Source organism: Aquila chrysaetos, chromosome Z (genome assembly GCF_900496995.4).
Source record: "Aquila chrysaetos chrysaetos chromosome Z, bAquChr1.4, whole genome shotgun sequence".
NCBI lineage: Eukaryota > Metazoa > Chordata > Aves > Accipitriformes > Accipitridae > Aquila > Aquila chrysaetos.
Genome location: NC_044030.1, coordinates 29188188 through 29213481, shown reverse-complemented (window position 1 = coordinate 29213481; position 25294 = coordinate 29188188). Strand labels below are relative to the sequence as shown.

At 36.3% G+C, this 25294-nt stretch overlaps 1 protein-coding gene across 5 annotated transcripts in view; it reads right to left on the bottom strand.

The window, feature by feature from the left end:
- CHD1 (chromodomain helicase DNA binding protein 1) overlaps positions 1-25294 on the bottom strand; it is a 55746-nt gene that overhangs the window by 14685 nt on the left and 15767 nt on the right. For all 5 annotated transcript variants that reach the window (XM_030003756.2, XM_030003754.2, XM_041121058.1 and 2 more), the window contains exons 3-23: positions 20814-21018; positions 19675-19779; positions 18346-18413; positions 16040-16189; positions 15471-15748; positions 13739-13964; positions 12822-12922; positions 12392-12570; positions 11226-11353; positions 10431-10647; positions 9742-9831; positions 8663-8853; positions 7350-7538; positions 6871-7033; positions 4015-4167; positions 3425-3496; positions 2456-2605; positions 1710-1858; positions 1331-1427; positions 1150-1245; positions 19-195 (exon numbers count right to left, since the gene is read on the bottom strand). In XM_030003756.2, the coding sequence (XP_029859616.1) occupies positions 19-195; positions 1150-1245; positions 1331-1427; positions 1710-1858; positions 2456-2605; positions 3425-3496; positions 4015-4167; positions 6871-7033; positions 7350-7538; positions 8663-8853; positions 9742-9831; positions 10431-10647; positions 11226-11353; positions 12392-12570; positions 12822-12922; positions 13739-13964; positions 15471-15748; positions 16040-16189; positions 18346-18413; positions 19675-19779; positions 20814-21018 (3184 nt within the window). The remainder of the gene's footprint in view (positions 1-18; positions 196-1149; positions 1246-1330; positions 1428-1709; positions 1859-2455; positions 2606-3424; positions 3497-4014; positions 4168-6870; positions 7034-7349; positions 7539-8662; positions 8854-9741; positions 9832-10430; positions 10648-11225; positions 11354-12391; positions 12571-12821; positions 12923-13738; positions 13965-15470; positions 15749-16039; positions 16190-18345; positions 18414-19674; positions 19780-20813; positions 21019-25294) is intronic.

The following is a 25294-nucleotide window of genomic DNA, read 5'->3' as shown; positions in this document are numbered from 1 at the left end:
GTCAGAACCAAGAGACACCTGTTTTGCACAGTTTCTCATCCTTGGAAGCATGTATATTTCTTCAAGTTCTTTTTGTCTTTCCTCCTCTTCTATTCTTCGCCGCTGGACTTCTGGAATGATTTCTTCCCAATTTCTTGAATTTCTTTCTGGTTCCAACTCAATATCATCTTCATCCATATTGGAAAAGTTGGCCACCTTGTATATCAGAATATACATATTTTCATCAAATCAATACACGACTTTTTGAAAAAGACTGAGCAACTAATATTTTAGGAAAACAAAGTTCTAAAGTACATATTTTATGTATTTTTATATATGCTATTCTTTTAGAATATATATAAAATTTATACATACAAAATGCTTCATGGAAGACTGTCCCTAATGGAAGTATTTTTATTAATTTATGAAACAGACAGACTCCATGCAGCATGGGCTAAGATGAGAAAAGATGAGAATCTTTTAAAAAGAAAAGCTGACTAATACAGTTACATAATGAAACACCTCCCTGATAGCTGTATGATTGTTTCACTTCCTTCAAAATAGGGCTAACAACATTTGAAAACCTGAGTTACCATGAACCTATAGTAATATAAAACTCACCAAACATTAATACACTGTAGAAATCAAAGTATGTTGCTTGCAAAAGAACGATCAGAAGGAGACCTATTTAATAATATGATGGTCTAAAGAAGTACATCATGCTCTGCATTTTTTTTTGCACCCAGATTATAATATGTTTAACTGATAACACTTAAAATACCTGGAATTCAAGTTTACTTCAGGGTTAAAGCTGTTTCTAGAAGTCATTAACTAAAAAATGCAAACTTTGTATTTTGCATTCAACAATACACAGCTGCTTAACAAAGGCAATAAATAAAAACACAAAACTACCTAGAATTCTAATCATTAATACATTCATAAATATCTCTTATTTTATTAGCAAAATACATCATGTATTTTTAAATGTTTTTACTGATGGTAGGTATCCTGTACATGTGAAACGACATTTTATTAGAAAGAGATACAGAATTCACTTACTGAGGCATCTATTTCATAAGAAGGAAGAGGCAGATAGCTACACAAAAGAAAAACAGTACCATTTATAATGGAAAGTGTAATTATGGCAGGAGAGAGGGAACAGAGCAATACCTTGAACTGTGAAAGCAACTCATCTCCCACAGTTAGTGGACCTGGCTCATTTTCCCGAGTTTCAGCCCTCTTCAAGATTTCATCTATATCCATTTCCTAAAAAAGAAGTTTCTCTTTACAACAAAATAATTCATACATATTTTCAGTTGTTTTACCTATCTAGCTCAGTAACACTATTTACCTGGGGTTCCTGTTCTTCCCCTTCAGGTTCTTTAAAAAGTTCCTCAGCACCAAACTTCAAAATTGCTGATAACTCCTCCTTATTAAAAGGTGTTGAGCTGAAATAAAGGATGTTTCAGGAAAAACATTTTATGTTAGTAACTTGAAAAAGTTCTCTATGATCATGAGTCAATTAAGGTTTTTACTGTTATATAAAAACCCTGTATTTTTTTAAAAAATACATATTTCATATGCATATAAAAATCTACAAAGACAATATACTTTGCATCTTTACTTACTTAATCTTATTTTGCCCTTCATTAACCAAGTGAGATAACTTACATTTTTACCTGTCAAATATACTCAAGGGTAAACTGGTATGGAAATAAACACAAATATACCTTGAAGGAGTAGAGCCTGTATGTAGTACGGTTTTCCCTGTAGTGTCCATTCTCTGAATTACCAAATGATCTAACACCATCTTTTTCTTGGCTCTTTCAAGAATATCTTCTTCTACTGATCCTTTTGTGACTAGCCGATAGATATTAACCTACGAATATTTTAAAAAAAGTAAGCAACAACAAGGAGAAATCTCAGTCTTCACTACATATGTTCTGAATTTATTGACTGTTTTCAAATATGAAATACTAGTTCAATCATGTTACCAGTGTCTTTACATAGGTGTTTTAAGAAACCAGAGAACAAACTCTTAGACCTGTCTTTTTTGAACCTCAGTGATTTGGCACAAGCGTTGCCACAGGCAAAACTATCCTATGTCCATTTATTACTGTATGTCTTCTGCAAGAAAGAAACCTGAAGAGAACTAAGAAATACATAAGCAAGGGGAATGTGCCTGATGTAGCAGTTATTTTCTAGAATGACATGATGCCAATCAATGTAGGGACAGGCAAGCCCACAACTCTTCTCCCTCTCCCATCCATATGCCACAGCTGCCGTATTATCTTTCCATATAGGGAGATTTTAAAAAAAGAAAGTTAAATGAGCATTACTAACATTTTTAGACATACACAGCAAGTATTAGTTATTCTCAAAAATGCATGAAGACTGAATGGTGCAGACAGAGAGCGGACAAGCTACTGCATGGAACCCTCCTTCACGTTTTGAGCTTAAAGCTGAATGTGCATACCTGTTTCTTCTGTCCAATCCTATGCGCTCTAGCCTGTGCTTGCAGATCATTCTGTGGATTCCAGTCAGAATCAAATATAACTACAGTGTCAGCAGATGCCAAGTTGATACCTAATCCTCCAGCTCTGGTAGACAGTAAAAAGCAGAAGTCCTGAAATCATAAAATAAGAAATAGTTTTATATATAATAGTTGTAATATTCTTAAAGGAATCAATATGACACTTGTTTATGCAGTCTGTGGTGCAGACTACAAAAGCATATACTACCAATTCCATAACTGTTCTATAGTTAAAGCTTCTTTAAGTATAAAACAAACACCGATACCAATATTTTTATAAATAGTTACTGACTTCTCAACAGTTTAAAGGAAGCGGCATCCTAAAAGATGATCACCAATCAAAAAATGCCAACCAAAGACTAGCCAAAAAGTACAAAACCGCTACTGTTAAAGCCTTGTATGTTACAAAGTCTCTCTCCCACACTCCCTACCCCAAGCCCTGGAAAACGAAGCAGCCATGCCAGAGCAGGGAAGACACTTGAACCTACCGGTTCAATGCTGTTAAACATATTCATGAACAATATGAAAATGTGATAAGCAACAAGGTGAAAAAGCCCATAGAAGATAAAGAATTATTCATTCAGAGACAACCATGAAGGACTGCAGAAGGAGCTTGCGATATGCAATACAACAACATATGAAATACAAGATAAAGTAAAACAGGTTAAAAAAAGAACCCCAATTTTCAGTACAGTTACAGGAAATAGCAAACCATTACACTCAGGAATGAATCCTGAGAATTTCCATGTAGCCCTTAGCTCAGTAATGGCCAAAAACATACAGAACGTTCTGAATTTTTGGGAAAGAAATAAAAAATAAACCTCACTTTTCAGTCTTCATTTTTTGTGCAATGTTTTTTTTATATTTCTTGGGAACAAATAAAACAGATTCCTTAGGAAAAAGATACCATACCTCGGATCCTTCTGCATTAAAATGATCCAGTGCTTGTTTCCTCAATTCCCCTTTTATTGATCCATCAAGTCTCTAAAGAGATTGAACACTATAGTTAAAAAATAATTCTTATACTATATTCAAAATCAGAGCAACTTGAATTCTCAACTGCCAAAACTGTTATGTGAAGGAAAAAAAAGTAATGCAACACTTCACATAATTTTTTAATTCATGTTTCATTTCAAAATACTGGTTAGCACATAGCAATTGCCAGTCTTTCTGAAAAAGAACACATTTTCTTGTATCTTTTCTTAAGCAAAGTGGTGCAGATCACATAATCACAAACCAGCTGATATTGGAAAGGACCTCTGGCTATCGTCTTGTCTAACCCCGCTACTCAGGCAGCGACAGCTAAAGCAGGTTGCCCAAGGTCATGCCCACGTGGCTTTTGAATGTCACAGAGGATGGAGATTCCATAACCTCTGGACAACTTGTTCCAGTGCTCTGTCACCCTCAGAGTAAAAAAAAAAGATTTTTTTTTTTTTTTTAATATTCAAGATCAAAGCTTCTTGGCTACTACCAAGCTTTTTGGCTACTACCAAGCTTCTTACCTGAAAGGGAAACTGACGATACTTCAGATATTCTGCTAGGATGTCCAGCATCCTCACCATCTGTGAGAAAATCAGAACTCTGTTGCCACGTTCTCGCAGACGAATCAGTAGCTTGTCAAGAAGGATTAGTTTCCCGCTGCTACGTATTAAATGCTACAAAAACCAAGAAACACACGTTACAAAATAAATTCATCTCAACACTAATACACACTGCAGTTGGTTAGACATTCATTTGAGGTTTGTTTTTCTTTCTATTGCTGTGGAAGGAAAAAGAAAAAAAGGTAAATTCTGACATTCCTTAAGAATTTCATAGTTTAAAACTTGCATACAATATATAGTCTCCTAGACCTAAAAAAACCCAAACCCCCACCAAATTCACATGACCATAAGACAACACTGCTATATAAATTTACTAGCATGCAGCATTAACTGAACATGAAAGTTTACTCTGTGTTTAGCTGATTCTAACTGAAATCAACAGCATTACTAACTCACATATTTTTAAAGCAAATGCATTGTTCAGTTCCCTCTCTTCAAATCACATCTTAACATCTCATCAAAACATGAAGTAAATATATGGGCATAAAAATTTAAGCAGTTATGATGTAGGCACAAATTCTTTTCTGCCAAATAAAAAATAAAATTTGGTAACCAATAAAATATAAGACTGAGAAAAAACTATCTTAGTACTACTTTCTCTTCACTTCCCATCTTTTGAAAAGAAATAGGTACTGCTGCTTAATCCTTGTAAGTATTTTTAAACGAAGCCCATCAATCAAGTTTCTCAGGCAAGACAAAGTGAAGGGAATCTCATTTGTGGTGCCTAACATTGTAACACACCTAAAAGCCTGTTAAGCCTTCTCAGCTCCATTGGGAGTAACTAGAAGAGAAACTCCAGCAAATGTGAAACTTAATGCTGAAAATGTTAGGCCTCTTTAGGTGAAGACACTTGGGATAGAATTTTGGGGAGTGCTAAGTTTTCAGTTAGGTGCTTTTATTCTTTAAGCCAGAAAGGAGAAGAATATTTGTCACTGCACAAACTAGTAGCTTTGGAAAGGTATTTAAATTATCAACTTGAAAGCTTACAGGAAAAAAATCATCTTTACAAACATTTATGTTGGTATAAACTGCACCACCACCAACAGTCATCTTATCTGTTGCTATGCTTCCCAGCGGTTTTGGTACAAATATTAGTTGACCTTAAAAAAAAAAAAAAAAAAAAAAAAAAAGAAAGAAACAACAGACCATCTTTAGTAGTGATAATTGTTTTCAGCTTTGGATGCTTGTTACTTTCATTTCCTTTCACTTTGGTTGTTTGCAGGCATACAGAGAACAGTATCTTATTATAAAAAAAGGCTTAAAAGCATTCTGCAGATCACTTTCCCCTATCACATAGATTGCTGGTGTATCACTGCCAGTCACATGCTTTTCCACTCTGTATTGTGTTTGCATGGCAAGATTTGGGGGGGCTGGGGGTGGGTCCTACAGGGGTGGCTTCTGTGAGAAGCTGCTGGAAGCTTCCTCTATGTCTGACAGACCCAATGCCATCCGGCTACAAGACAGACCCACCACTGGCCAAGGCCGAGCCCGTCAGCAACTCAAAGTTGCTGCGGAACAGAAATGGCAGCTGGAGAGAAAAGCGAGAACATGTAAGAGAAACAACTCTGCAGACACCCAGGTCAGTGAAGAAGGAGAGGGAGGAGGTGCTGCAGGCTCTGGAGCAGAGATTCCCCTGCAGCCCGTGGCGAAGACCATGGCGAGGCAGGCTGTCCCCCTGCAGTCCATGGAGGTCCACGGTGGAGCAGATGCCCGCCTGCAGCCCATGGAGGACCCCATGCCGGAGCAGGTGGATGCCCGAAGGGGGCTGTGACCCCGTGGGAACCCCACGCTGGAGCAGGCTCCTGACAGGACCTGTGGCCCATGGAAAGAGAGGAGCCCACGCTGGGGCAGGTTTGCTGGCAGGACCTGTGACCCTGCGAGGGACCCACGCTGGAGCAGTTCATGAAGAACTGCAGCCCATGGGAAGGACTCACATTGGCGAAGTTCCTGGAGAACTGTCTCCCGTGGGAGGGACCCCACACTGGAGGAGGGGAAGAGTGAGGAGTCCTCCCCCTCAGGAATAAGGAGCAGCAGAGACAATGTGTGATGAACTGACCGCAACCGCCATTCCCCATCCCCTTGTGCTGCTGTGGGGCAGAAGGTAGAGAAATTGGGAGTAAGCTGTGCCCGGGAAGAAGGGAGCGGTGGGGGATGGTGTTTTAAGATTTGGGTTTATTTCTCATTACCCTACTCTGGTTTGTTTGTCAATAAATCAAGTTAAATTTTCCCTAAGTCGAGTCTGTTTTGCCCATCATGGTAATTGGTGTGTGATCTCTCCCTGTCCTTATCTGGACCCATGCGCCTTTTGTTATATTCTCTCTCCCCCACCCAGCTGACGAGGGGGAGTGATAGAGTGGCTTTGGTGGGCACCTGGCATCCAGCCAGGGTCAACCCACCACACATTCACATTACATTTACCTGCTTAGCTGCTTTATTTTACTTGGGTTTAAAACAGATCTCAAGTTTATTTTGTGTGAAAATACACAGCCTGTTTCAAATCATTTCCTTTTTACTTTGATTGTAATTAAAATTGGGGATATTTTATTTAGTCAATTATCTGTCAATTATTCAGTTCCACTTAAGAAACAAAAACCAATTCACTGACTTGTAAAACCCAGGATGCACATTTTCCAGAGAACTTGTTTTTTCTTAATATACTTCAATAAGAATTAATAAACTGCCAGGACTATAAAACGGTGTGAATATTACAGATGTAAAATAGAACTTTTTTTTTCTTTAATTAAAAAGTGACATTACCTGTAAGGCCTCCTGCTTATTATAGAAATCATTATCATCTGGTGGTTTAATGAGGTAGCAATGGTTACAACACTTCTTGAGTTCCATCATGATGTTCAAAAAGCCTGAGGTACTGCCTTTTGAACCTTTACTGAGGGCTTTGTAATTCCTGGTTAAAATCCACCTATAACATAAGATGTACAATGTAAGTCATTTCTAACCGTATGTGGAAGCAAGAGAGATGTAAGCTCTCAAAATATAAACAAGCTAAAGAAAAAAAGCAGCTCCCAAAAGAATGTACAAACATGCCAAATAAAAGAAGCTACATGAATAGACATTAGACCAGTGTAATTCTTGAGCCCTTGTTTGCTAGAATTTTACTGTTGTGAAACCCTAGAAGCCTCGAGTTCAAATTGCATTATAAAAATCTACTATACTGCAGTAAATTTCATGTGGACATATCACTAAACCAGCACAATTTAAAAAGTGTTGTTATTTACTTGTAATACTGCTTCTGCAATGCACTCATTTCCATCCTCAGAATTTGTTCAACTTTAGCAGGTAAAGACTTTTCTACATCTTTTTTAACTCTTCTCAGCAGAAATGGTTCAAGTTCTTTGTGAAGACTTGCATAACCATACTCTCTCCCTTTGCCATGTTCCTCTTCAAAATCCTCCCAGGAGGAAAACCTTCAACATAATAAAGAATAAGCACAAAATAATGACATACTGTGAAAGACTGAAGATGCAAAATTCAAGAAGAGAACACAAACATAGAATGTGTATATATATACCACAAGAACACACACACATTTCAATTTCTTCCCAACTCCCTTCTGTTTAACTTATCCAATTTCTGAATTTTCATCTCACATGAAATTCCAAATACTTTGCCTGTAAATAGAAGAATGGAATTTTTCCAAACACATTTACAGAATGAAAACTACTGAATTTTAACTTCTCCAGTGGAGACCCAACATTTTTCTTTTTCTGCAAGGATACTCACCGAGATGGTTCCAGAAATTCCGTTATTACATTTATCAAGAGCAGCATGAAAAAACTGTTGCATGGCTGGAGGGTGTGCAAAAGAACAAGAGGCTACCTAATGTATGTTTTGCAGCTTGTATAGCTTGTATAGCTGAAGCGTAACTATCCTCTGTGCTAACAGACTAGGAGAACACACTTTATGATCAAATGAAGCATGGGTACTACACCATAGTGGCTTTCTTGTAAGGTTCTGAAGAAGTCAGGACAAACCATAGCTCAAACTAAATGGAACTATGGTGCCTGACATTTACAAGATGTCTGACAGGAACATATGCTTTCACACATGAGCTCTAACTTGTCTAAGGTATAAGCAGAGGTCAGTACAAAATAAGGTCAATACACTAAGCTTACTGTATGCAAATCGTATGGGAAAACCAGGTATCTGACTGAACTACAGGATATTGGGCATCTTGGTACAAATTTATTTTCATTAATAGAAATAACACAGAAAAGATTCCGTTCTATTTCCCTAGAGTAATTCTGTACAGTTTTCTTCTTAGCCTAAGAAGCCTTTTTTCCAGGTTCTGACCCATACATCAATCCATCATTTTTGTGGACTGCTAAAATGGAAAAAGGTGACAACTGCTACTAGTATTACTTACCAGGAGCAGCATGAAAAAATATATGCATCTACTTTATACAGAATATTTAAATGATCTTTCAGTACGATTCTCTACTTCTATTGATTCTCAAATCACTACACTACTTCACAGTAACAAATTTGACCAAAAAAATGTTAAGAAGAATCACATAAAACTCTTCCTTACTTTTCTGGCATGATGAAGTGCAACAAAGACCAAAGCTCTTTGAGGGAGTTTTGCAGAGGGGTTCCAGTAATAAGAAGACGATGGTTAGACTTAAAGTCTATTAAAGTCTTGTACAGAAGAGAGTCGTCGTTTTTTAAACGATGAGCTTCGTCAACTCCTATGAATGCCCAATTCAGACCACCAAGGAACGACTTAAAGAAATGGAGGGGGGGGGGGGAATATTATACAAATAAACACATTGCGTAATTTTGCATATTGTATAATCAAGCAATAAACACCATCACTTCTTGGTTTATTTCCATAAAGTATGGACAGCTATATGTTTTTAGTACTCAGTATGGCTTTTACATTTGCCAGATTCAATGAAAGGCTGTGCAAGCATCCCAAGAAAGTATAAATTAAGTTTAAAAGGAAAAAAAAAGGCCAAAAGTCTGACCTACATTAATTTTTACATGACAAAAAAAAAAAAAAAAAATCACTATTGACCTCTTCCTCCCAGCATGTATAAACACATGAAGTAAAAACGTTCTGCTTCCTGACTATCTATAAATTTCCATATACTGTTAGAAGAATTAACAGTAACTCAGCGTGCTACCACTATGAATACAGTATTAATACATGTACACATACTACTATATACACAATAACAAAGAAAAACTACATGGGATTTCAGAGTTCTGAATCACATTTGGGGCTAGGGGTTGGGTTCTTTTTCAGTTCCTTGACGGTAGTTTGCAAACAAGTAGAGCTCTTTTAAGATGCGAAGAGACTATTACAGTAATAAGAATCCCAAGCAAACTGGACAAAAAGAAGTGTTACCCACTTAATGAAATGCAAAAAGGCTGAAAGCCTCACCACACATACAGAAAATCTAGAAGTGCTTAAAAAACAAACAAAAAACCAAACCAACACACACACACACGAACCCCCAAAACCCAAACCACACACTGTCATACTTCCAAAACAAAAGCTATCACACTCTCCATAAATTTAAGGGGCCAAAACCCAAATAAATACAAGTCTAAAGAGAGTTCTACACCGGAAAAATTATTTTGATCTCCCTGAAGAAGTGTGATTACCTTATCCTTCAGCAAAATTTCATATGTTGTTAGAAGTATGTTAAATTTTAATCGTTTGGTCTGTGGATGCATCCATTCATGAGTTCTTATCTACAAAAAGAATCAAGGAAAAAAAAGGTCTTGTTGACTGGGGTAAATTTAAGTACTGCAGCAATGTAAATGTTTAAATGACATACAATAATATGATCACAAAACAGAAGCAAAACATATTAACATACACAAGACTCAACTTCAAACCTGTCTAAGCACTCCAAAAATATTTTAAGTCTGAAGAGACAGCAAAGAATTTCTACAACACATTTTTTACTTTAATGGATATGATTACTAACATTCAGAAAATACATTAATAAAACAAACCAACAACATTTCAGGAAATAAATTAAAATCATGACTGGCTTGCCTACATATTTATTTTCACTGTATCCACCTAAATAATCATATTGCAGAAGATAATTTGTTCTCAAATGCAAGAATAAATTTTTAATCCTATTCACTATTAAGCAGGAAGGAAATCTTTCCCACACATTTATATCAGATCAAAATCTAAGCTTTCAATTTGCATCTTAAACACATAGTGTTTTAGTATTTGCTCAGTCCTAACCAAAATATAGGAGATTAGCAGAGCATAGGAATATGAATTGAGTCTTATTTATCTACAAGCCTTTCCAATGATAAAGAGAAATACTCACCATATTTCTGCTAGTTATATCTCCTAAGTAAACTACAGCATTCATCTGAGGAGCCCAAGTTTGAATCTCTCTTTGCCAAGATGTCAAGGTAGAAAGTGGCACAACCAGCAAGAAAGGGCCATACAATTGATGTTCATGAAACAGGTAGTTCAGAAAAGAAATTGTTTGTATTGTTTTACCCAGACCCATTTCATCTGCCAGAATACAGCTATTCCCTCTAAAAAAAAAAAAAAAAAAATAAATTTAGGGGTGGTATAGTGAAGGGGAGGGATTGGACAAGAAATTATTATCTTTTGAGCATAAAAACCATTCATACAAGTTTTCAAGATTTTGCAACTATACATCTTCAAGAAGTTTATTTCCTTTTTCCATAAAAGGAATTTCCAACTCCTCCCCACCACTTAATACTTTAATTAAATTAATAAAGTTAACAAAAATTTTGCAAATATTCCTCATAGGTCTAATTTTCAAAGTATAACACTAATGTTGACACTTCAGAAGAGTTTGCTTTGGGTTTTGTGATTTTACTGTTTTAGGTTTGTTTGCTTTTTAAAAATATGACTTACCCCCACAGGAAATTAAAAGTTAAGCAACAACAGAGCTTAGCTGTTTTTGAGAACAGCCATGGAATAAGTTTTGGTACTACTTAGAATAAAACGACTCCCCTCAGACCTCTACTTTGAGCTTACTATATGAAACCCTCCACCTTCAAAAAAAATACAGAAAAATCAATTTCAAAGTTTTACAAATGCTTACAGTTTACAAACAGAAACACTCATTTCAGACTATACTTACTTGCACCATGAGTGAGCAAGCCAATTCAATCCATTTAACTGATAATCTCTTAACTCTAAACTTTCATGTCCTCCAATGTAAGATGGTTGCTTCTTTAGTGCAACAAACCTTGGTCTCTGTTTCAGAACCTGTCAAAAGCAAATTGATCATCAGTTCTACTACCAACTGAAGTTACCAAAATGTCTTCCTATAGAAAAAATAGCAGTAGGGATCTACTGCATCACCAAGTCTAATTTTCATTCATTGACAAAACTAGGCTATATAAAAACACCAAGCAATTTGCAAGTTGAAGTTGTTTTGATTGCTAATCTAAATTTCAAAATGGGAGTGACATTAACTCACCCAATGTTTACTTTTAAAATAAACTTCAAAACTAAACAAGCCCAAAAAGCTACTACGAGTAGTGTTATTTTCCACATGTATTACTATATGTCATTATATATATATATATATATATATCATGTTCTGAACAACCTTCAAAAAATATTTCATAATATGTATAACTTATCTCTGGATTCATAGAAGATTTTCACATTTTTACAGTCACAACTGATGTGGTGGGTTGAACCAGGCTGGCAGCTAAGTTGCCACCCAGTTGCTTACTCACTCCCCACCCCAGCAGGACAAGGAAGTTAATTGAAAGGGCAAAAGTGAGAAAAAGTTGTAGGTCAAAATAAAGAGTTTACTGGGTGAAGGAATAAAACCCAACCAACCAAACCAAAAACCCACAACCAAAAAAAACCCCCACAAGTGACAAAGGGAGTCACACATTAACTCACCAGCAGACTGATGACCAGCAAGTCTCCAAGCAACAGTCACCTTCAAATGCCCTGCTCATCCCACCCAGTTTTATTGCTCAGCATGACATTAAATGGCATGGAATACCTCTTTTGTCAGTTGGGGTCAGCTGTACTGGCTGTGCTCCCTCCCAGGCCCTTGCCCATTCACAGCCTGCTCATGGTGGGGAGTGCACAGCAAGAAACAGAGAAGGCCTTGACACTGTGCAAGCACCATTCAACAACAGCCAAAACACTAACGTCTTATAAACACTATTTAGGTCACAAATCTAAAACACCAGCCATACAGGCTGCTATGAAGAAAATTAACTCCATCCCAGTCAGACCCAGTACAACAGATTATAAATCCATTGCAAATTACATACTCACCTTGCAGTCCTTAAACGGAGTGGTCTTGGACTGATTTCTGCTAAAGTACTCATCAATGCGTGCCTGAAACTTCTTGGCAATGAGAGCACCATCTTCCCAGCTACATTCTGAATAAGGCAGACCCTGCCATTTACAATAATAGTCTGGATAACCAGCCGCTGATTTCTGATTTGAATGAGCTGAAGAAATGCACCAGAGATATCTAATCAGCATTTTACTTATCTTATGAACACATTAATTTTAGGTAATAAGACAACATAAGCTAGCTTCATAGCACAGACAGTATGACAACTTTTTTCTTTACCTGAAGTTTTGGACTAAAAAGTTAGTGATACTGATATTCTAAATTTCTTAGCTACAAATGCAACATATAAGCAGTGAACATACAGAATTCTCAACACTGTTTTCTGTCCACACGTTTGTAACATACCAATTATTCTTTCCACTATCTGATACTGTTTATGTAGATCATCTGTAAGCTCCTGCTGGCAGTTGTAATATTCCACATCTTCTGGAGAAGCATTTTTCAGCCTGTAATGGGAATTAATTTACAACACTTGTTACACTATGTAGTTCTAAAACTAAGAAAATTTGGCAACTCTAAAGCTCTGAATGTAAGCATCACAGGAATGTTGCTTAGAGAGCTTCTTTGAAAGGACAACTTAGAAATTCCTACTACAAAACTGTTGCATCTGGCCTAGGTGGCTCATAATTAATGACTGAGAATGCTTAACAAAAGACACAACTACTACAGCTACAGGTGGTACTAGTCATGCAGTTAATTCAGAATACCTATTCTCAACAATAAACAGTGTACTTCACAGGGTATTTTCATGGAACAGTATTCAGGGTGGCTCACTGTAAGAATCCATCTTATGATTAAGTTGCTAATAATCCCACTAGTATTCATTGATTATATTAAACATACTAATAAAACTGAACACCAAAAAGGTGACTTCAAAATGTATGGACTTCTTCAGGTTTTTGTTCTCAGGCTTGAGCCTGAGGTTTGAGCCAAGAAAACGGAATTCTTCAAAGTAATCTGAAATGGCTAATACACGAAGAAAACATTAATCTCTGCAGCGATTCTGGAAGAACTCTGATCAAAGCGTAACAACAAAATTAGTAAAAGGTACAATTTAACACACACGCACACTAAAACCAGGTTCAGAAGATCATCTCACAGCAACATGTTAAGAAGGCTTCAACTTTTAAGGTTTTTGTCTTCCTGTTGCATAGACACTTGAAATTACACCCTCAAGAAGAGGTAACAGGTCTCAGAAACACAATAGAACATCTACCTTGTTACAAAATAAATATTGTGGAAGGCTACATAAAAATATTCACCATCGTTTTGTTTCCTGATCCTTTTTCTTATAGTTGTCCAGTTTCTTCATTCCTTTAACATTTTGTTGCTTCAGTGTTTCCTCAGTTTCCCAAGTGTTATGGATGTGTGACCAACCTTTCCATTTAATAAGATACTGTATTTCTCCTGCCTCCTTTGACTTTTCAAACCCAGCATTTGGGTCACCATCTGCCTCAACTGCATAGATGGTGGTTGCAGCACCTGTGGCTGTGAAAGAAACCGCATCATAAGCCTTAATTAAGTATGCATTATTGTAAGTTAACCAGTAATGCCTTTAGATGTGTATATATTTCACTAGTATCTACAGCTCTCATGTCTTTACTCTTATTCAAACAATTACAGCATAGATACGTTCACACATGCACAAGTAGTCAAAAGAATCAAAAAAGCAACAAAAACTTCTGTACCTAACCTACAATAGCTTATCTTTCCCATGAGAATTTTCTTTGCATTCCTACTTTTTAAAGTGATCACCAGGGAACACTCCACTAATGCTGCTTCTTGTCTTCTATTATATTACTCTCATCCCTGAGTGTACAAAAGACATCTGACATTATGCTTGGTCAGCCTTGAGACATCAATGACCTACTAAGCATACTATAAATCTATTTCTTCCTAAACATGTTTTACTACTTCTTCTGCCTTTGTTATCTTACCTGGGAAAATTTTTAATTAAATACAGTCTGGATCACAGCTGAAGCATAATACAGCACGAAACAGGCTCTTTCAGTGAGGACAGACATGTAAGGAAATGAGCCTAGCAAGGTACAGGGGCCACATAAAGCCACAGACAGTGGCAACAGCAAAAGACAGCACAAGCAGCAACATCATCTGGGCAGGAAGAATGTAAGAAGCTTTGACCACAGCAGTTAACACTATGCCTTGGAGCAGGATACACAAGAATTTGGGACAGCATGGGAGAAGAAAGCTGAGAGGAAGAACAAATTGATGTTCTGGCATGGGTCAGAAACTTTAGAGATTGGGTATGACTAATGGAGAAAGGTAGGTAACTCTGAAGTGCAAGGGGCCCAGGGTTTGGGGTTTTTTTTGGTGTGTGTTTGTTTTTATAATTAGAATCCTAATTTGCAAACTCAAAACACATAAGCAGAACTGCTAGACAACGCATCCCATTATTGCTGGAAATATGGCATGCCTACCACTATTCACAAAATACTTTTAAGAGTTCACATGCAAGTGCACCACTGAATTTTAGATGCATTTTGTGGTCATTCCACACATTGCACTGTATTGAGACAATTTGTACAGCAATAACTGAAATCATAACCTCAGTGGTTCAGCCTTGCAAACATCATCTTTCAGGGTTCAGGTTACTAGTCAGTTCTCCTATCTAGTCCACTTTCTCCACTCCACTGTATATAATTTATACTGATCAAGTATCACTAAACTGTACAGTGACGTAACAATATGGTATGCATTTATGCAATATGAAGCTATCTTCCACTTAATTTTTATGTTCTACTTAGGTATGCAATTCTTCTACATTTTACTTTGCAACACTTAGAAGGGATTTTAAAAAGGAACCTCCTTATGAAAGACAGAACAAGATGACTTTTTGGTAACTTTAAAATTATTGCTGTTTATAAACCTCACAGGTGACCTACAGCTGAGAACATTTGCTGAAGTTGCACCACAATGCACTCCAGGATCTTAAGAACATGGACAGAAAAAAAAAAAAACAAAAACCAAACATACCTCCTTTTCGACCAACTCGACTATCCATGAACTTCTCTATAGTTTCAAATTCATCTTCTTCAGTTTGTGGGACATCTTCTCCACAAACTTCCAGCAAATCATCAGAATCTGTCTTGGTTTCTTCAGCTTCTTTGTAACTAATGTTGACTGTTGCCTGGCGACGAGATCCTCTCTTATCATAATCATCATCCTCCTCCTCTTCCTCTTCATCATCATCTGACGAATCAAGTTGCCTCTTTTTCAGTCCTGCACTCTTTTTCCCACTTTTTGGCTTAATTCTTGAAGACATGACACAACAATGATGTTTCAACAGGAACAACTATAAATCTTCTGTATTGCTTTCTGAATACATGTACTTCATCAATGCTCAGTTACTCCACTTTCAGTTACAGAAGATAGGAAAAGGTATTCACTAGAAAGCATTAGTATATTAACATCTCATGTACCTTTAAATAAACTTCATTTTTCTTTAATAAGCATTAACGTTCTCATTTGCATGTACAATGGTAGTAAATACTCAGCTGCTTATTAGAAATAGTACCAGAGTATCCAAATGCGTGACTTCTTACCTGCTTGGAGGTTTCCGGCTTTTGACCTTGTTTTTTGGCTCATAGTCAGATTCACTGTCTTCACAACTGCTTTTCTCCCTATCTTCCTCTGATTCAGAATCGGAACCAGTTCCTGATACTGACCCTGATCCCGACATTTGCCAGTCTTCACTGTACATATCGAATGACAAAAGAGTAATTTACATTGTTGTTGTTTGTTTGTTTTTTTAAATCAGGCATTCATCCACAGGGTATCTGCTGTAATCTCAACATTCTTCAGAGAAATAAAAATCTCGTAACAGTTATTTCAGCTGATAAGACAGAAAATTGTCATCAATGAATAATAGAAAAGTAAAAATGCCCAATAGCTTCAAAGGGAGTTGGATTAAGTTTTCTGTTATCAAGAGGTAGATTTAAAAACCAAAATAAAACAAAAATCTGGATTTCTATATAAATTTCAGCATGAAGAAGTGAGTCAACATGTCATCAAGAAAACAAAGCACTTAACAAGTCTAACTGGAAAGATACATATTTATCAGAACTTACACATGCTCAAATCATAAAGCCCTGTTATGTTATACTCTGAAGAGTCCTGTATTGTCTAATGCATATGGTCCCCGTGGCCCATGTGAAGAACCAGCAACTTTGGCACAGGAATCAAAAAACAGAGGCAGATCTGAGAAACACCCAGAAAAACCTGAATTGCAGTAACCTGTGAGTTGCACTGACTCCCAAAAGCTCCCACTGAGCTCCTACATCAGTGCTTCATAACCAGGCAAGATACTATGAGTAAGACACTTGTGACTGAGCAGCAGGACCTCCTTGCTCCTGCTTAACTGAGATCTTCTACTTTGCAACAGGAAAGATCTACCCACTGATGAACAGTATCTTGCTTCAAACTCTGACTTTATACAGGCAAATTTAATCTTAACAGCTTCATGAAACAGAGGTGGTATACATTATTGAAATGTTGCTAAATCTTTATACTAACATCAGGTTTAGGTCTACTTGACCAAGGTGCCAGAGCAGTAGTAATGTTCATCAAAGCTGGAATATTACCAAGAAATCTCTTCCTTAAATTTCCAGTCAGGAAGCTTAGGAATCAGTGCTTTGATCCCTCTCTCCTTTCCTGTCTTCCAGGACATTGGGTCCTGGAGGAAATTACATTCCCATTGTTCCAGTCATTCAAGACAAATACATGCATGTGCCTATTGTACAGATGGCACATGGCCAATGGTACAGAATGTCTTATTAAAATACTTTTTCTGCAAATAGTTAAATAATAAAATAACAACATAAATCCATGACCTGTATTTCTCTGGAAATATAAAAAACAGATATAAAGCACCATCTTCTAAGGCTTGATCATGTACCAAGTTGTATTGAGATATCTCCCATCTGCACGTCAGATAACAACTGCAGACATACTTATTCAGAAGAGCCATAGGACAAAAACACTGGATATATGAAGTGATTTGGTTACGGGTTCCTAAACTTAATTTTTTCCTGTAACAGAGTATGCTATTAGACACAATCAAATTCTTAACTAACAAAAGACTGAATAACAGCTCACTGCTAGGAAAGTACCATTTTGCATAGTTAGCACTTTTTTTGTGCCGCCCCCCCCCTTTTTTTTTAACTACCATTTTTTAAGATGTTATACTGGCAACCCTGAACATTGAGGTGAATCATGAATTGGAAGGAGAGGAATGATAGAACAGTTCAATTTCTACACACCATTCATAGAAAAAGAGGTCACTGCCTCTCACTGCTACAATAACAACATATAATCCTTTTCACAAACTCTTTGATCTATCATTTAGAACGAGCTTATTTGCATTTTAAATTCTTTGCTAGTCAGTAAAGTTAATTACTGTTAGAACTATAATAACTTTTAAACACGTCCGGAGGAAAAAAAAAACACCAAAAAACCCAGAAAACAAATAAAAATAATTTGGCATTAACTAAGGGATTCTAAATTAAATTTGTTGTGAGACAACCTACTTAAGTAGTTTCCCATTTCTACAAAATTTTCAGGGAGGGCCTTCAGCTCAAAAATAAACTGCAACAAAGTATTTTAAAAATAAAAGCACTGATAAATGTTTTTGAACAATACTGCAGACTCTTTTGCTCAGAAATTAATGTGATATAGACATTCCTTTGAGAGTTTATTTTAAAATTCCAAAATTTTTATCAAAATTGGAAATGCAATATCAAGATGAATTAAAAAGGGAACTTAAGCATTTCAAGTGTGGAGAAATGAAGCATAAATTATAAGCATATGTCACTGACAAAAAATTGTGGTATTACTTATGAAAATATCTTACTCTTTATGTTTTTTCTTCTTGGTTTCACTAGATGAGTCATCTGCAGAATCTTCACTACTTGATGAGTCCTACAGGTGAAGAAAAAAAACCCAAGTCATTATCACAAAAAGGATTAAGTACTTCTAACATTTAAAAGATAAATCCATTCCTACTTTCAAGTTGGAGGCATATTATTCGTGTTTTACCCTTTTCATCCCCCACAGTGTAGCTGTTAATGCAGAATGAGATAAAGACTACTATTGTATTTATCCATCTATGAATACATTGTGCCAGCACAGCTCTAGAGAACATCACAAAAAAACCCATCTTAAAAAATAACCATTGTGCCTACATAAATAAGTTGTGGTTTAAGCTGCCCCAAGTTAATCAAAATGATGGTTCTATCAAAACCCTAAGAAAATCTCCTACACTCAGGAGCTTTCTCACCTTCCACATTCTTTCACATTTAAACACCAGTTTAACAAAATTTTGAGAATGGCATGTTTCTTCTTTCTCTATGCTCAAAGAAAAAACAGGAACCCTCTTAGATTTTCCTAAAACCAATCTCAATCTCATCGGGATTAAGTTTAGATTTAGATTAAGTTTTATCCTGAAAAACATCTCTCTGAAAGATAATACTTAACAACAGCTGTAAATTAACATGTTTAGGTTTTAATGATGAGCTGCTAAACCAGACAAAGACAGAAATCCAACCAAATGAGTGTGACTGCACTGCATAGTTCTTGTAATGAAGGAGAAAAAGTCTGCTTTATAAATAAATTCCACTTCATAGTCACTAGTGTCCTTAAAAGATGTTCTCACTGCACAAAGTCAACATTTCTTTAGCCTGTGGTTTAGGTTTTATAGTACCCAGAATTCTTACAATACAAGAATTCTCTTGTAGTAACTGTTACAAAATTTGCAAAAATGTAGTTTTCTACTCCATACGGAATTTTTGAAAACCACAGCAGCTACCTTTATATAGAAGAAAGTTGAAAAAATCTTTTAGCATTTTAAACTGTCTTTACAAAACTCAAGAAACCAAAAATACAATGCAAGTATTGTTTTTGGACAGTATTAACTGCCTATACATCACAGAGTATTTACCTAAAAATATCACATAATCAAGGTTGCTATAATTTTGGCACAACTCACTTGAAAACAAGTAACTAGGGATAAGTTTACTTTTCCTTATAAAAATGTCAGTTATTTGAATGTTACTTTTATTGACTAAAACCAGATTTTTACACACACTTAAATATAACTTGGCTCTACATAAATTTTATTCTAACATATGAGACAATGAGATGGGCATGTTTACATTTTAAAAAACTAAATTATGTTATTCACCTCTTCTGAGCCACTGTCTGATGAGGCTGCCTTTTGTTGTTGCTGTTGCTTCTTGAGCACTGCTGATCTTTGCACAGCAAGTATACTTGGACTAGACTTCCAAAACTGAACAGGAATGGAGATGCAACAGTCAGTTAAACATACTGATAGTCTCCAGTTTACCACGTATTACTTTTCCTGAGTAGCATCCCTATTAAAACTGATCTTGATTTTATCAATTAAAAAAATTCACTACAAAATACTGCATGCACTAATAATATCAGACAGCTTTTTAAAGTAGTAAGATTTCTGCAGAACAGAATGCTATATAATAATTGCCAGGACAATTTCTACAGCACCTTTAACAATCTATGTGTAGGTGTTGTTACGGTACAACATTTATAAAGTAAGTTTTTAAACTTTTATAAAGAAAATTTTTAAACATTTATAAAGTAAATTTTCAATCTTTTCAGACCACTTAGCTGATACATTTTTGCTTCATACAGTAATACTGAAGTACATGACCAAAAATATAATAGAATCCTTAACAATCTTCAATCCCTGTGGTAACTAATATACGACTCCTTTCATAAATATGATCTACCACCCCAGTTAAGTCGATGTAACACAGGAGAGTGCAGGTAATTTTGGCCCACTGGATTCAAGAGATTTCTAAACACCACTTTTTCCTGAATTTAGCCAACTTACTAATGAAGAAAGCCAACTGTACATATGCTTGAAATTTTCATTACAATCATTCATTGATACAAGTAAACTAAGCATTAGAGAAACAATGTAAAAAATAGAATTTCAGAAATAACATTAAGTGTGCCTTTGTCTTTCATAAATTCCAGTAAATTAGTGAATGCTTCTGCATGATGAAATTTAAGTAAGCATTTAACTCAAAATACTTACAAATGTAAGAATTTTGAAAGCATCAATTCAAGTACTTATCCATGAGAAGCTTAGCCTGATGTTTAAGACAGCTAAGCACATGCATTCACTAACCAACCATGTTAAAATTAAAACCACATTACCTCTTTTTGGCTTGTTTTTTTTAATTAAAACTGCTCTTGAAACTAACTGCACAGAAAGACTTCTTTTTTTTTTTTTAATAATTTTTTTCCCCCACAAAGGATTCATATATGTGTTTTGTTTACCTCAGACCCATCAACTTTTGGTGGTTTAGCTTGAATTTGTTTCTTCTCTCTAGATGTGTCAGACTCTGATTCTGACTGAGTTCCTGACTCTGAACCAGAGTCAGAGTCACTGCTGCCTGACTGGCTGCTGCTTCCATCACTACTGCTTCCAGAGCTTGAACCAGATCCAGAACCTGATGCTGACCCAGAATCGTCATCTGATCGGCTGCAATGAGAAGTTAGTAGGATATTATACAATTGCCAAGGTAACAGGATTAAAAGAAGAAAGTCACCTTAGCTTCACCTATAAATCAACTGTTAAGTTAGACCACACAAATGGGTAGCACATAGATGGATACAGTCAATTGAATAAGTTGAGATGAATAAAGTTAAAAATAAACAACAAATGAGAATTAAGAGTGTCATCAGATACTCTTTGTGAAGCCTAAAAAAAGCAAGATAAAGCAAGAACAGTCAAATTAATATGGAGGAGTCAAGCAAGGGAAATAAAAGTGGTAGAAATGTTTCTTACCCACACAAACTTTCCAGCCCCACCCCCTCCAAAATCCTTGTTTAGCTCCATCAAACCCCACATATACATACACAGCTCTTAACAGTTAAGGCTACTCCACAAAGACCTGTCCAACTAAAATATAAAAGTTTTCAATCTTTATAGATCAGCAGTACTCCTTAAAAAAAAAAAAAAATTTAGAAGCACTATCTAACAAAAAAAGCTATGCAGACCCTGTTTTTCTGTTAAAAAAACAGCACCAAATTCCCCATGCAGACAACTCTGAATTTGTCACCGATGCTATGACTTGTGCCAAGGCACTTTCCTTGGCATACACTTGAGCTGCCAGATTATTTCACCTGTATGTTCATTTTACACCACATTTAACATACTTAGAAAGCACAATAATTGAAGATAAGTATTTATTTTATGACCATTCAAAAAATTTGGAAACATTTGATTTTCTACAACTTCATGAAGTAGCCAAGTTAAAATTTTCATAAGATTCCTCATTAGGTCAATCCGACCGTATTTCAAAGATATGAGAAAAAACATCAGAATCACATCACCACAGAGCAAAATAATTTCAAATTATGTACACATTGACTGCAAACACTTAAAAAAAATCAAAGTAAACATGCAGCCAGAACCAAAAATGATAAAAACAAAAGCTGATATCAAAACCTAGCCGATCTCTACCAGCACAATTCATCTGGCTGACAGTGAGCTGGAGGTGGGGTGGGGGCGGAGAGGGCAGATTGATCATCTTCTGCCCTAAAACATACTTAATTGACAACATTTTAAAACCACAAACCAAAGCAAAATCGCTCCTCTTTCTGCTTTTCCTAACACCAACAAAACCATATCAGTAAAGAAGAAATGAAGCTATTTATAAACAGACTCCTGTAGACTGCACCTCACTCAGCCATCTGCAACTGTCAGCTTTGAAAAAAACAAAGAAAAAAAACAAGACCATGGTGAAGCTTCCTTGTTCTGAAGGGGGAGACATGGAGAAACACACTGCTGCTGGGTTTCCTTGCACCTGCTGAGAGGAAAAATGGGAAGCAACAAGGCTGCTCCCAAACTTCCTATTTCTGTCATCAAAGGCTTACTTCAGGCATGGTGCTATAACACTAACCTCATTTGCTAAAGAAAGCAGGGCACCCGCTACAGAATATGACCGGAGTTTAAACTGTTTACCAGAAATTAATGCCACTCCATGATGATCTTCCAAAGAGATGAGAATCGCAATAGTGTTCTTGTACACAAATGTTGCCGTACTTTTAATGCTGGGTAAATCAGACCATTAGAAAACAACAGCATTTCTCAGCACAGAGAAGTGCCATCAAGTAAATGTTGGGGGACTGTGGAATTCAGCACTAACTATAAATGAAGAGAAATAGAAGAAAATTCAGCATGGAGAAACCTTGAGGCACAAGTAAATACCAGCCAGCCAGGTCCCAGTGACAAAAAGCTACCAAAACCATGTAAATCCTACATAACCTTGGAGGAGGGGAAGGGAATCAAATACTTCTATGCAGGACAAGGCATGCTCATAGAGGGCAATAATAACACAGATTACCTAACCTAAAAAAGATGAAAAACACTAAGCCAAACGGATGCTAATTAAGTTAGCTTAAATATTTCTGCAGTAAAATATTTCATACACACTAATACAGTGCTAACCATAGGTTCAGTTGCACATAGAGCCAGAGGCAACCAAAACAAAGTACCTCTTTTCTAAGGTAGCATAGGGGAAACTGACACTGGAATAAGCCATCTTGGTCAAACAACTTGCAAACATTATGAGAAACACGTAAACCAGCTACAGGAAAGAATGGTGGAGAGACCAAAGGGGGCGAGGGGGGGGGCGGGGATAATTCCAGTTTACTTAGATAAGTAAGCAAAAATCACATCAGTTAGATTCACACTTGATGGGAAATTTTAAGTTGTTTAATGTTCTTCAACACAGGAATTAAGTGGTAAGTTCAAAAACAAACAGACTGAGATAGGAAAAAAAGTGTAGTAGACAATGCTAGCTGCTCTGGAGTTGGATGTAAAAAACCCAACTAATTCCAAATGTTTTTTTTTTTAATGAAGCGATGAGTTATCTATCATCTAAGGTCTCAGCTAAGTACTTGTCAACAGATGTGGATCATACAATATTCAATATTCAGACAACACAGACTCCTTAGCTTGCCAGCTAACTCTCCACAAAGCTGGGAGTGAGCCTGGGAATTAATTCCCATTAGGCTTATGAGCAGGACCAGCAAAGTAAGAGCTATTTCATAAACCCTGCTTCTCACAATAAATTGGCCTGATTTGGACAAGAACAGACTAATGCAACGCAATTGTGTATCAACTAACAGTAACATCTGACAGGAGTAAAAATCTTAAAGTCAATATTCGACCACATTACTAATAAACGCAAGACTACAAAACAAGCCTGCAGGTAGAAGTAAAAGGGATGGGGAGAGAAAGAAAAGAAATTAACTGTAGACTAGCAGCTAATTGGTACATAGAACAGAGAAAAACAGAAAAATACATTTTAAAGGCCATAGCATCAATAATGTCTTACTACGCTTTCTTATCCCAGTGTTACATCAGCACAAGGAAATGGGAAAAGACAAACTGAGTAGCAGCAGGTAATTTTAAAACTAGGGAAAGAGCAAGGACTTGCTAAAACATTTATGAAATCTTAAGATGCTATGGCAGTACTCATACATGCTTAAAAGGAGTTCAAAATTAACTAGCAAAAGGCACCACAGGAGTTCGAGCACACAAGACTAGTCCATGTTAGGCAGAGCTTACTTCAACTCTAATCATCCAAATTAATACAGATGTGTGAAACTACACTTGAGTTTCTGCTTGTATACTTCCTCATGTGCACCACATACTCCCAGAGGTCTTGATGCAACTACAGCACATACAAAAAAACAGGCAAGATTAACAGATACAACTGCATTTCTACTGAACTGTGAAGAACTCTTGTTCACAGGACAAGTAACTGCTAGTCCTCAGAGCCGATGAATGCATGTTTATTTCATTGTGTCCTTTCATATGATGTTTCAGCCTGAGCTTCAGCAGACCATTGACTTGAAAGTACAACCTCTACAAACACAGTACTATAACCCAGAAGCCTAAAGCTCTTGTTTGTAGAGGAGGTAGGAAATGGGATAATACATGAGTAAGTTCTGCATAAACATATGCAATAAAGACACACTGCAGATTGAGACAGTACTGAGCAGCACTGAGGGACATGTAGTACCTATAAATCCCCAACAGCTGCAACAGTCCGTACATCAAAGGACTTACTTTCCTCTGAGAAGTTTAAAGGATTTGAACCAACAGTAACAGTGATGGGGAACCTGAGGCAAGACACACACCATACACTAAGAGCTACAGGTTAAATGCTCTGTTTTCAGCACAAAAAAAAGTATTTTCAAAATTAGAGAGAAAATTGGTATTTTTCTTTTTATCACGTAAGTCACTGACCTCAAAGATCAAAAGAGAACATACTTATGCCAAGATCAAAATATCACACACTTCTGGGTGCAGACTGTGTCCTTGCTTTTCCTGTACTTAAAAAAAAAAGTTTGGTCAAGCATTTCTAATGGTATCTTCTTTCCCAACGCTTAACACTAATATATCATCATTTCAAACTATGATACTGATTTTTTATTCTTATTTTTTAAAATAAAATCTTACTACTACCTAATTCCAAGTGATTTTCCACTAACACAGGAGTCATCATGAAAAGGCTGAAGAAAAAGGAACTTAGTTCAGCCATTCCCTCTATCAAAGTCACTACCTCTGCTCTCACAGAAATTTTCTCTTAAAGTAGGAAAGAAAAAAAACAAACCAAAACAAAAACCCAAACAAACAAAAAACCCCCAACCTCATTCCCTAACCAAGCTATCTGGAAATGCCAGCAGTTAAAACCTTTTTGTATCAACACCACAGAAAAAAACCTCTATTGCCTAACAGGACT